Raw genomic sequence first — 11,925 nt, 5'->3', positions numbered from 1 at the left:
CTAAAAGAGGAACAGTACAGGAGAAATGTACGCAGTCTTAACTACTTAGAGGTAATAAATGGTTATATTAAATGATAGAGAAATCATTATATACATCTTTTTCTAATTCCTTGCATTTTCTAGACCGCTTATTAAAATATAGGAAATGTAGATTCATCTGTAAAAAATTTGGAATGTTTTTTCTAAGATGAAGAACTTATAGGATATGCTAAGGATTCTTTTCTAACAACTGGTTTTAATGCTTTGACTTCTAGTGCAGGAGGGCTTTAGAGAAATCAGAAGGTGGTACCTTTCACAGGATAAAGGGCAGGAGCGCTTTTACTCTAGAATAAAAAGAAAAAAAAAAAAGAAAAAGCTAACTTTCTTTGGTCTCTAACGACATGTTAATACCAATCTGCATGTTCAATTGAAATTGCTCAGAACCTCCAGAATAAAAGCCTACTATATACACTTTCCTCGCTTTCTGTTATGCACTGTAACGAAATGTGAAAATAATGCTGTATTTAGCTGTCTGTATGTGACTGAAAATATGCTTGTATTTAGCAAAATGGTTACTATGTGACAATGTGAAATTTAAACCTTGTAAAGAAACTTGGGTGGTGGTGGTGTGTGGTGGTTTTTTTTTCTTTCCCCCTCCTCGTTCTTTATCAGTAAGCTATCTCCTGCCTGTGCCACTCCTATACCGCAGCTGGAACTGATCATCTAACACAGACTGGCTCAGCAATGACCAGGCGCTCTTTGCTACGGTCTCCGCTACACGTTTCTCTGAAAGCTATTTTCTTCTTCAGAACCAGCCAGCTACCTTGCTGAGAAAAAAACCCAGCAATGATAGAAACACCAGGCATTCTAAAACAAAACAAAAAATAAACCCCCAAACAAACCCCTGCTCCCTGCAGTAGTCACCAAAAGCAGCCTCAGCCCCTCCAGGAGCTAAAACAGCTTCTGCAAACTGACCTTCTGTTCTTAGGAATAACAATGGCAAAGGGCTTCTCTAGGAGTTTTGGGGGGTTTTGGGATGATTTTTTTTTTACTTCATATCAAACAAACAAATACCCCAAACAAGAGCTGTGATGGCCACAGCCATCTCCTATCCCACCCAAGCCAGATACATGTTGAACCTACTGAGCAATTCCAGCTCTAACGCTGTCCCCCCCGCCCAGTACACACCATTAGGTCACTGGCCGTTGCACACTGTCCTTATTTTGCTCGTGCAGAAACGCTGAACTCGTCATTTCATTGTGCACGACAAAGGCGGGCGATTGCTGCCGTAGGACTGGCTAGAGGGAGGGGGGGAGCACACTTTAGCCTGTTGGGATCTCATTAATCCAAACTGAAGAGAAAATTGCAAGAGAAATCAGGATGTGTGTGCAGCTGCCCTTGCCGTGATTTCTGATGCTCTTAAATTAAAAGAAAGGGAGAGAAGCAGCCTGAGCAGCCCCACCACAGCACAGTGTACCTGCAAGTCAAATGATAGATTAGATCTAAACCTCTCACCACTACCACCAAAGACTCTGGAACGAGCAGCATTGGAAAGGTATGAATGAGCCAAACCCAGGCACTTGCTTGTGGCCGGTGGGGAGGATTTACCCGTTTCATGGCTGTCCCCATGGCTCTTACTCTTTTACAGCACAGTGCTGTCGGATCAGCTGCTTGCATTCACAAATTCAGACGTGCTGACTCACACTCCCCCGCTCATCCAAGCCAGTATTCAGCAGCTCCACTTTCCAGGTCTGCTGCTTCAACTGATTTTTTTTTTCCCCCCTGCTCCCAATTAAGGAAGGGAAACATTATAAAAGATCACACATCAGGTTCTGGAATTTCTTACACAAAGAAAGATGCACAAAAACAGGTGTTTGCCACAACTGTTTAGTTTTACTATTTTAATATCATGAAATAAAAGTACAAAAAAATTTACAGGTATATTGTTTCTTACATGAAGATCGAACAGTTAACATTTGCATTTATTTTGCAGCGAAACCTGTATTCTCAGTCACAGCATGTGAATATTAGCCACTGACATCACCACTGAGCATTTCATTTTAGAAAGAAACTGCAGAGGTAAAAGGCAACAATCTTTGCAAGGCTTCAGAAGAACCAAAAAAGATATTCCAACTGCTACCAAAAAAGATATTCCAACTGCTACCACCAGAAGTCACGCTTCAGTAAACCATCCTCGCCTAATACAGGTTTCACCACCTGGGAGGCTGAGAGCGTTAAGACATTTGAACATCTTGTCTAAGGGATCGTAAACCGGGGGTTTCTCGTTTACAGGCTATCAGCATTTTGGTGTCCTTGTTCAACGCATTTGCAGAAATACGCGGTGTGTGCACAGGTATGAAAAAGAACGGGGTGAGATCACCTCCAGTCCTGACACGGCTTGTGCTGGTTACTCCATTTCCCACTCTTCTCTGAAGACAAGTCACAAACTGTTGTACGTAAAGTGCTGAGAGTTCAGTAACAGGCAGTTAACTAACCAATGATTATTAAAAACAAGTTTATTCAAAGTGGATATCCAGGAATGCTTGCAGATTGTGCTGCCAATTAACTGACTGAAACTATATCCGAGACTTCACTGTATTTTTTCTGTTTCCTAGAACATTACAGCTGCATGTCTTCCCCGCCCAAGTCGACTTTAACTTCATCAGCTGTACACAGAGATGAAAAAGTAAACCCCTGCGTTACCGTAACCTGCTAAAATGTCAGACTCCGTCTCACACACGCCCCTCAACTTTTCAGAGAAGCTTTCAGGTAGTAATCCATTTATGACAGACTGCTCTGATCAAATACTATGTCCTTTGCTGGACTGTGTGGTGCCTTTTCAAATAATTCCTTTCATGAAGCATGCACGAAACCAAATTTTGAGTTTACAAATAAATAAAATGGTGCTCTCCATTAGTTTTTATATATTTTACCATTTACTGAAATGCTTAAAGTAACTCAGTCCCTTAAGAATGAACTTCGGGGGTGTTTAAATAAAAAATATTTGGAAATTGAAACCACATTTAAAACTGGCAAAACTATGCTTTGTTTTTGGAAGGGTCTTGCTTGTTTCTTCTCTTTACATCCCAGTTATAAACTCTAGCCATATCTGAGGGTGTGGAATTAAGGAAATAGCTCATGTGTTCCAAAAAGAAAAAAAAAAGGGGGGGGGGGAAGCAGGAAAAGCTGGTTATACAGTTGGCCAGACATACTTCACTTCCTTTTAACAGCCAACATAGAAACTATTTAATCAAAGAGTGACTTGGTGCAAAGCCTTAACACACAGGAATACTAGTAACTGTTAAGAACTGCAGCATTTATACCTAGAAAAGGTTAAAGTTCCTGGAGTGCTACAGAATCTTAAGGGCAGCCAGTCTAAGATAAAATGTGTCAGGAAATTGGTGATTACCTGTATGTTGGCTGTCATATACACCTCTTCCCCTGAAAAAAAAAAAGAAAAAAAAAACCAAAAAAACCAAAGGATACTGACTTCTGTAGTGGTGAACTGATCTCTAAGAAAATCCAGGTCTTCCTCTAGAAGATCCAGGTTTCTTGTGGCTGTTGACAAATTCTTCTCTAACAGAGCCTGAGCTTCATCGATATCATATTCAAGCATCACATTGGCCTAAAAAAGAAGGATTGATAAAAGCTTTTACTCTTGGATTGTAAGGAAGAAGCCATAGCAGGCCTTTTTCAGGCTGTTGCTTATAACGTGTCACATGAACACACGGCTGTCCTGCCAGGCCAGGACACCATTCAGGATGAGCAACGCCAGAATCCCCTTGAGGCCTCCGCCACTTCAGGAACTGAGACATAAATCCCTCTAGTGACTTCAAAAAGGTTCTCTTCCTAGAGCTAAGCAACAAGGGATTTCTCTCCCTGTGGACTGCATGCAGCCTTTCCGTATCCCACCTTCACCATATATGAAAAGAGAGACTTCACATTTCCTAGCGGCACCTTTCAAGAGTCACCCCACTCTAGAAACGTTTTCTGCTGCATTCCAGACTAGCCTCAGGATCTCTCTGTGTGGACCACTGCCCAACGGCACTGCTCAGCAACGAGAAGTACTGCAGGTATTTAAAGATACAACATAAGTCCCACCCTGTACCACGGGAGCTTTTAATCTACAAATCTTTATTGCAGGAAGGAGCTACCACACGAAGAGATGCAAGAGCAGTTATCAAGTGAAGAGGCAGCAGTGAAGCTCTGGAGCGTTCAAGAACTGTGTACTGAGCAGAGCCTCAAACCACTAACCAACACGATCCCAGGGAATGCTGCGCTGAGCTGCAAGAGTGAGATATGCCATTCTTCTTGGAAAATAACGGGAAGACACCGTTTCCCCAATAACAGTACTATGCACAGCCCAACGTGCAGACTGCAAGCAACACGGAGGATAAAGGCAGAAGGCCAAGAGCACCTACATATAATAAACTGCTTGGGGCATCCCATCATAGCTCTTCTGGATGAACCAGCAACAGGATGAACTTGCTCTGATATTCTGTTACCAAATAAACCTGGGATGCTCCATGAAAGTCAATGTTTGTTAATTCGGAAGACAGTCCCCTAAAAGCGACAGGTATCAGACAAATCTCTTTTTATGACAGAAAAGAAGTGGGAGAGGTTGGGAGTAACTGCCCAAGCAGTGGGGATGCTGCACATGTCAACAATGTTTCTGTCCTAACCAACTGGTTTTGTTTGGCAGTCAACAAAGGGATTTAGAAATCTCAAAATAAACATTAGCAGGTTATCTCCACATTATGAGGAAGCCTGGGAATACAAAATATCCCAACTTGATATTGCTTAAGTACTTAGAAAGCTGTGGTTTGAGCTCTGATCCCACCACTCCGGAGCAGAAATCCCACTCCAAATGCCGACAGGTACCTGTGAGAACTCCCATCCTTCCCTAAAAATGTGTGTGAAAAGGGAAAGCAAGATGCTAAATACAAATAACGTAGAGAAGATGGGAAGTCACTTGCCAAACTAAGTTGCTGGGCACATTCCCATCCCAGGCAGTGCTGGGCGGTAATTTGAACGACAAGGTGACAGAAGTGACACGGAAAACATGCATGAATATGCTTTTGGAAAGGACAATCCAGCAACATTACAATTCTCTGAGGTTTTAGTGTTCAGGCACCAAATAAAATCGAACATGAAACCTTCACTAACGTGTTGAAACTGTCCTGTTAGGTTTGCCCTGCTGCCAGGACACAGCCCTGCTATGCACAGGTGAACAGAACGATGCCCACAGCCACTGGCAGCACAGGTGAGACAGCCACGAACACTGCCTTCTTATAAATCATTGAAAGAGTTTCAGAGAAAGTTCCATTTTACTTACCCCCAACCACAAACAAACTTTATCTGTAGGAGGAACTGAAGCTTTGCAGTAGAGATTATCTGCCAATAAAAATCTGGTTTCCATTGGATTTGTGGAATCCTTAAGACAAATGATAAAACTTAAAATTGCTATTTTCACAGGAAATTTACATCAAAGACAAAACAGTTACAGTAAAGAGCACACTCTTCTGCTTTTTGCCATTGATACAGGATTAACTTTATTGGAACTCTATGTAATTTTACTTCAACGTTCAAGTTAGAGCTCCAAGAACAAAGCATTTCAAAAAGATATATTTAAAAACAATACAGAAATCTCTATAAAGAACAGAGACGAAGCCAAAGCTTAGCTGCAATCTATACACTGTTAAAAGTGAAGTTTGCATTACAAACATTAGCTTTTTTTTGAACTAGCTTTCAAAAAGTACTACATACCTTTAAAAACAATTCTGTTATTTATAAAGGCATATTAAGTGTGCTCTCCAAAACATTTCTTGCAATGTGTTCTGTTAGGGTGGAAAGGCAGTTAGCTTTTCTCATACTCATTAGATATTCAAAATAGTTTACCTTTTTCTTCTGCATGTGTTTTAAAATTTCTAATGTCTGTTTAATTTCAGGAATCTGACTTTTTAGCCTGTGAATTAACAACAGTCATAATTTATTATTTTACAGAGACACAAAGTTTCCTAAACAAGTGATCAGTTTTATCATAAAATCCAACCTCCATTTTAAAACTTGAAACTCTAACAGCTTTCCAGGCTTACAAATGCAGATGTGAAAGATATGGCATGTAAAAACATCTCAGCCCAGCCTCACTGGTTGGTTTGTCCATGAAAATAAAAAAAAACCTAAACAAGTGATCAGTTTTATCATAAAATCCAACCTCCATTTTAAAACTTGAAACTCTAACAGCTTTCCAGGCTTACAAATGCAGATGTGAAAGATATGGCATGTAAAAACATCTCAGCCCAGCCTCACCTGCCTCTTACCACACTGAGGCTCACTGCTTGGTTTGTCCACGAAAAAAAAAAAAAATTTACGTGAAGCTTTGATTTTGGCTTTTAAAATTTTCCTTCTTGCCCAGCTTCAGATCGAGACTGAAGCTACTGAGGAGAGATGACATTACTAAACCAAAAGTTGCAGACTTGATACAGCAGTCATTTGACAAAAACATATTCTTATTTACACGAGGCTGACAAAATTAAAGAGATGATAGTAGTACTTTTTGTCCTTAACGGTTAAGGACCAATTCAGCAATACTGTACACTCTTTTGCCAGTAATTCTCAGGAGAAAGACAGAAAAAAAGCTGGGCTTTCCTGGAAATACTGGAAATATTAGCTCTCCTAACATCAACTTTTTACCTCTTGGGATATTTAAAAAACTAGACTTATTTTTTTAAAAAAATAGAACTGTGCTAAACATTTCCCAATTCTGCAAAAAATTAGGACTTACCTCCTTTTCTTTTGAGCAAGATTAAGTTCCAAAAATTTATACTTCTGATACTGCTCATCCAACTTCTTAAGAACTACATCTGCTGTCTCATTTCCAGGCTGTTTCATAAAAGAATCTACATCTTCCTTCAAGGGGAGAAAGAAACCCTCAGTGTTAGAAGAGTTTTACAGAAATCCTAGATACAGTCATGCCAGCACCTTACTGCAGCTAAGTCTGCAGGGGTTGTTATATGTAAACAAAATTATTTTTTTCTGGAGTGAAGCACAAAATCAGTTTGATTCCTTTCTTAGTCACCTTTTCACCTCCCCCTCCCCGCTTTTTTCGGTAAGGAACTACAGAATAGGTGCAAGGCTTATTTCAAAACCGTATTTGCTAGAACCTTGTTAGTGGTGGTTCCAGTCCTGGCCGACGTTAAATGACACCTACCGGGGATGGATATCCTCAGAGCACGGCTAAACTTTAGTTTACTATCTGTAAAGCGTGGATAATGCTTCTCTGGCTAATCAGATTACGAGCTATTTAGGATAAGACTGACGAAGGAAAAGAATCACGGCATGTTGTGGCAGAGGAAGAGGCAAAGGGGGGAAACCTGTGGTATCTGCTCAGGCAGGCTTTACAGCAGTAAACAGCTTGTCTTCAAAAGCTCCTTTGCCACAGAAACCTCTAGAGAACAATTCCAGCCAGTCCTACCATCGCCTGGAAAAGCAGCCAAAGCCAGGCCTGAACAGGCAAGGCAGGTGACCTCTGCGAGTGAAGCAGTTCATCTGCCCGCGGGCAATGTCGCAGCCTCGGGAGAGGGCCACAGATCAGCCTCACATTCCTGACCTTGACTACATTTACCTCTGTTTAGTTCAAGACGACCGCACTTGTCCACTGTGGTAATTCTGTCCTTGTTTGTCGATATAGCTCCATAAAATCTGGTGGAAGCCTACCACAGAATTCTTCAGCTTCTCCTTTATAACTGTTTCCACTCCAGCAGCTGCACATCAGCAGACTCTCATACATTACTAAAGGAATATCACACACATAGCTGGCTCCCCTCATTACGACTCCTAAGCTCTCTTGGCTACTACAAAATTGCTGAGCCTGGTAAGAAGTCACCCACCCCCCCTATCATTAAGGAAATCTGCAGCAGAAATACGAACTCCACAGCAGACTTCAGCAGGCGGCATGATGTAGGTGGTGCAAGGGGCCACATTTCAGACCAGCCGCCTGAGGAACGCCTTAAGCTACCTCGCTGACAACAGAAGAAGCACTCCTGCCTCCCGATGAAGCCTGGAGAGAAGCTTTAACCAAAAAAACCCAAGGATTAGATTCAGGCAAATGTAGAAGTGACGCCTGAGGATGTTCTGAAATGGAACTCCCTCCTGTGGAAGCTATCCTGGACAGAAAGAAAAGGCAGGCGGGCAACAGCTCACCCCACCCACCACCCGGCACCCCACCCCTGCCTCAGCTCACGTCTGTTTGTACAGACGGAGAAGACAACGCAGGTCCTCCTGAAATGAAGATGCTGAGAAGTGAATCCAGGCCCCTTGTATACTGGTGATCTCCTCCAGCCCAGGGTGGGCTCAGATTTACCACCCAGGTTTTCCAACTGCACCTTCCAAGTCCCACTGGCTGGGCTCTTGGCCCCATCTTACCCAACTGCAAGTCTCAGACACAGCACCTCAACTGCACAACTACCTTACAGGTTCTGCAGGGAGCTGCAAAACTCATCTCTACCTTTTTAGGAAGAAAATTCACTGGCAAACATCATTGTTGTATACTGTAAGGTAACACAGTCCTTGCAAACTTCAAGGCAAGCCACACGAACACTCCGTAAAAGCCCTGAAATGGGGCGGGATGGCACATTCCCACGAGGCCTTGTGTTTATCTTTTGAGTGATGATCCAAATAAAGACCTGCAGGCACTCACTCCGCTTCTGCGGAGAGCTATCATCATCACCTATGGACACATGAAGACAACATGACAAAACAGAGACATTTTCAGATCTGCATCCCCTGTCCTCCCGCTCACAAGCTCAGGAAGGCAGAGTAAGGAAGGCATTGTATCGGAAACATCTGGACGACAGCTCAAAAGGAAACAAGAGTGGAAAGTTCTACTTGGAGTGGTTTTTACACTCCAGTGAAACCTTGAGTTAGGGCTTCGTGTCACTGAGATCTGAAGAGGCACAAGAACCTGCAGATCAATGCCTAAGGAAAGGTACCCACCACAAACTGTGTGAAGAGCCTCGACTGAATCACGACACTTGAAGAAAACATCTTTGAAGAAGAGATTTGCCGTGAGGCTGTCCATGCAGCGTGTGCTGGGGGCAATGTCAAGCGAGTGATCAGCAAGCCTTTATCATCACGATAGTTATATTGGGTTTGTGTGGCAAGGTTTTGGTAGTGGAGGGGCTGTGCACCTGGGTGCTCTGAGAACCTTCCAGAAGCTTCCCCCATATCTGATAGAGCAACCGCCACCAGCTCCAAGATGGACCCGCCGCTGGCCACGGCTGAGCCCGTCAGTGATGGTGGTAGCACCTCGGGGCCAACGGATTTAAGAAGATAAAAAAGTTACTGTACAACCACAATTGCAGCTGGAGAGAAGAGTGAGAATATGTGAGAGGAACAACCCTGCAGACACCAAGGTCAGTGCAGAAGGAGGGGCAGGAGGTGCTCAAGGCGCCTTTGCAGAGATTCCCCTGCAGCCCGTGGTGCAGCCCCTGGTGAGGCAGCTGTGCCCTGCAGCCATGGGAGGTCTGTGGTGGAGTAAACAGCTGCCTGCAGCCCGGGGAGGACCCCATGCTGGAGGGGGTGGATGTGGCCAAAGGAGGCTGTGAGCCTGTGGAGAGCCCGTGCTGGAGCAGGCTCCTGGCAGGACCTGTGGACCCATGGAGTGAGGAGCCCACGCTGGAGCAGGTTTGGTGGCAGGACTTGTGACCCTGCGGGGGACCCACGCTGGAGCAGTCTGTGCCTGAAGGACTGCACCCCATGGGAGGGACCCACGCTGGAGCAGTTCATGCAGCCCATGGGAAGGACTCACATCGGAGAAGTTCGTGGAGGACTGTCTCCTGTGGGAGAGACTCCACGCTGGAGCAGAAGAGTGTGAGGAGTCCTCCCCTGAGGAGGAAGGCACGGCAGAGACAACGTGTGATGAACTGACCCCAACCCCACCCCCCTGTGCCGCTTGGGGAAAGGAGGCAGAGAAACTGGGAGTGAAGTTGAGCCTGGAAAGAAGTGAGGGATTGGGGGGGAAGGTGTTTCAAGATTTACTTTTATTTCTCACTATCCTACCCTGATTTGACTGGTAATTAACTAACTTCCCCAACTCAAGTCTGTTTGGCTGGTGACGGGAGCTGGTGAGTGATCTCCCTGACCTTATTTCAAGCCACGAGTCTTTTGTTATATTTTTCCCTCCCCTGTCCAGTTGAGGAGAAGGAGTTTTAGAGGAGCTTTGGTGGGCACCTGGTGTCCAGCCAGTCAACCCACAACAGTATACAATGTTTTTGAAGCAGAAACCTATTTTCTGAAGAAAAAACCTGTAATGTAAAACACCCTCAAGACACTTGTCTTTTCACTTTTTTGGAGCAGAATACCATTAAAAACTTCTTAGCATATGCTTCCTTTGAATAAAAGAAAATCTATCTTAACATCTACATCCAAGTACTTTAAGATCATCATGGAGGATCTCTTCTGCAGAGACATCTGTACTGGATTAGAGCACCTCTCAAAAGTGAGAAGTAGGGACCTTCACTGGGATTTAGATCCAGACGTGAGGTTACAAAGAACCGCACAGAAGCAGAGAACAAAGCCACCACTCCCAGAACTCTTCCAGGCCCCATGGTACAGCACGTGAGATACTTCGGACGCAAGTACCAGAAGGGAACAACGTGGAACCAATCAAGAACTGCATCGAAAGGCACCAGCATGAAAACGAGGGATGTGACAGACACCCTTAAAGAGTTTGCTGAGGCTGGTCACCTGTTCCCTGCCTGGGTGGCCACCTCCACTGCAGAGTCAGCACAGATCACAAGTTCTCCTCTGCCACGATGATCATGGTCTCATAGGGCAGCTGAAGCCATGGCCCTTTCCCTTCACTTGTGCCTACTGTCTCCCATGAGGGGGTGGAAGGAAGTTGGACAAAGGCAGCAATGGTTTTACATCCCAGTAAAATTTGCCAGAACCAGTAACTGTCTAAGAACCTTAAAGAAAAAGTAGGATCTGGATCCACTGAAAGCAAGCGTACTGCACCCCTTTGTTCAAGACCTACGCCCTAGCAACACACATAGGTGATACAAGCACTACACCTAGAAATACCAAAACACAAGTCAAATCCATTCATTCCTCTAAGTCTGATCAGTCCAAACAGCGCTGGTGAAGATATCAAGACAGAGCTGAGAAATACAGATTTTCAAAGTCCAAGAAAATCTGAGGAATAAAGCAGCATGACAAACAAAGCACTCAGGACAGACACCTGACATTTCAAGATGACACTAAGGCAGCCAGGTACAGCCAGTTTGATCAATACTTATTGAACCAACACAGCACACCAAGAGCCAGCTTATAGCAGAAAGTGAACAACTGACAATTTTGACATTATGTCACCATGTAAGTCAACAAATTCTTCTTTTCAACCAGTCAACAGAATTACTAGATGCTTGGTAAATCACTTTTTAAAGTTGGATAAACAAGTTCAGCCTGTTTTCTGAAAGATACACATTTTCTGGCTTTTGAGAAGTCGGGAAACCGAGCTGGACACCAGGGTCACGTCCGAAGAGTGACTCTGCTGCACAGCCAAGAACTGGCTGGTGAGAGGAAGGCGCAGGGAGGGATGCTGAGGGCGGGACGGCATTCGCTGAGATGAAACCAAAGCGGCAGCGTTGTGCCCCGTGCAGGAGGAACCTCCGTAAGGAACCAGGGCTGAGATGTTTGACAGGAGGGTTCGCTCCGAACCTGCCGGGGGTGCGGTGAAACACGGCGACAGCGCTTAAAGCGAGGATTTGGGTTCGCTGTGCTAATGGCTAACATCGCCAGGACTGAATCTAAATGAAAATAAGTGAAAACCCTGCGGTGTAAGGCAGCCCCACCCGCGGGGCACAGGACCCGCCCGGTCTGGAGGAAAGAGACCCGCTCCGCTGCGGGTCTGGCTCGGGCCGAGACGGCGGGACGGACCCGGGACCG

The 11,925-nt window shown here is 44.5% G+C and overlaps 1 protein-coding gene across 1 annotated transcript; it reads right to left on the bottom strand.

The window, feature by feature from the left end:
• Nucleotides 1–2,619: 2,619 nt before the first annotated feature.
• VBP1 (von Hippel-Lindau binding protein 1) lies at nucleotides 2,620–6,942 on the bottom strand. Its single transcript, XM_010077568.1, has 5 exons — nucleotides 6,764–6,942; nucleotides 5,878–5,944; nucleotides 5,315–5,413; nucleotides 3,466–3,604; nucleotides 2,620–3,088 (listed from the first exon to the last, which is right to left on the bottom strand). The coding sequence occupies exons 1-5, from the start codon at nucleotides 6,868–6,870 to the stop codon at nucleotides 3,018–3,020; spliced, it is 483 nt and encodes a 160-aa protein (XP_010075870.1). The 5' UTR covers nucleotides 6,871–6,942; the 3' UTR covers nucleotides 2,620–3,017.
• Between the last annotated feature and the right edge of the window lie 4,983 nt (nucleotides 6,943–11,925).

Source organism: Pterocles gutturalis, unplaced genomic scaffold (genome assembly GCF_000699245.1).
Source record: "Pterocles gutturalis isolate BGI_N339 unplaced genomic scaffold, ASM69924v1 scaffold1873, whole genome shotgun sequence".
Taxonomy (NCBI): domain Eukaryota; kingdom Metazoa; phylum Chordata; class Aves; order Pterocliformes; family Pteroclidae; genus Pterocles; species Pterocles gutturalis.
This window is presented reverse-complemented; position numbering and strand designations above follow the sequence as displayed.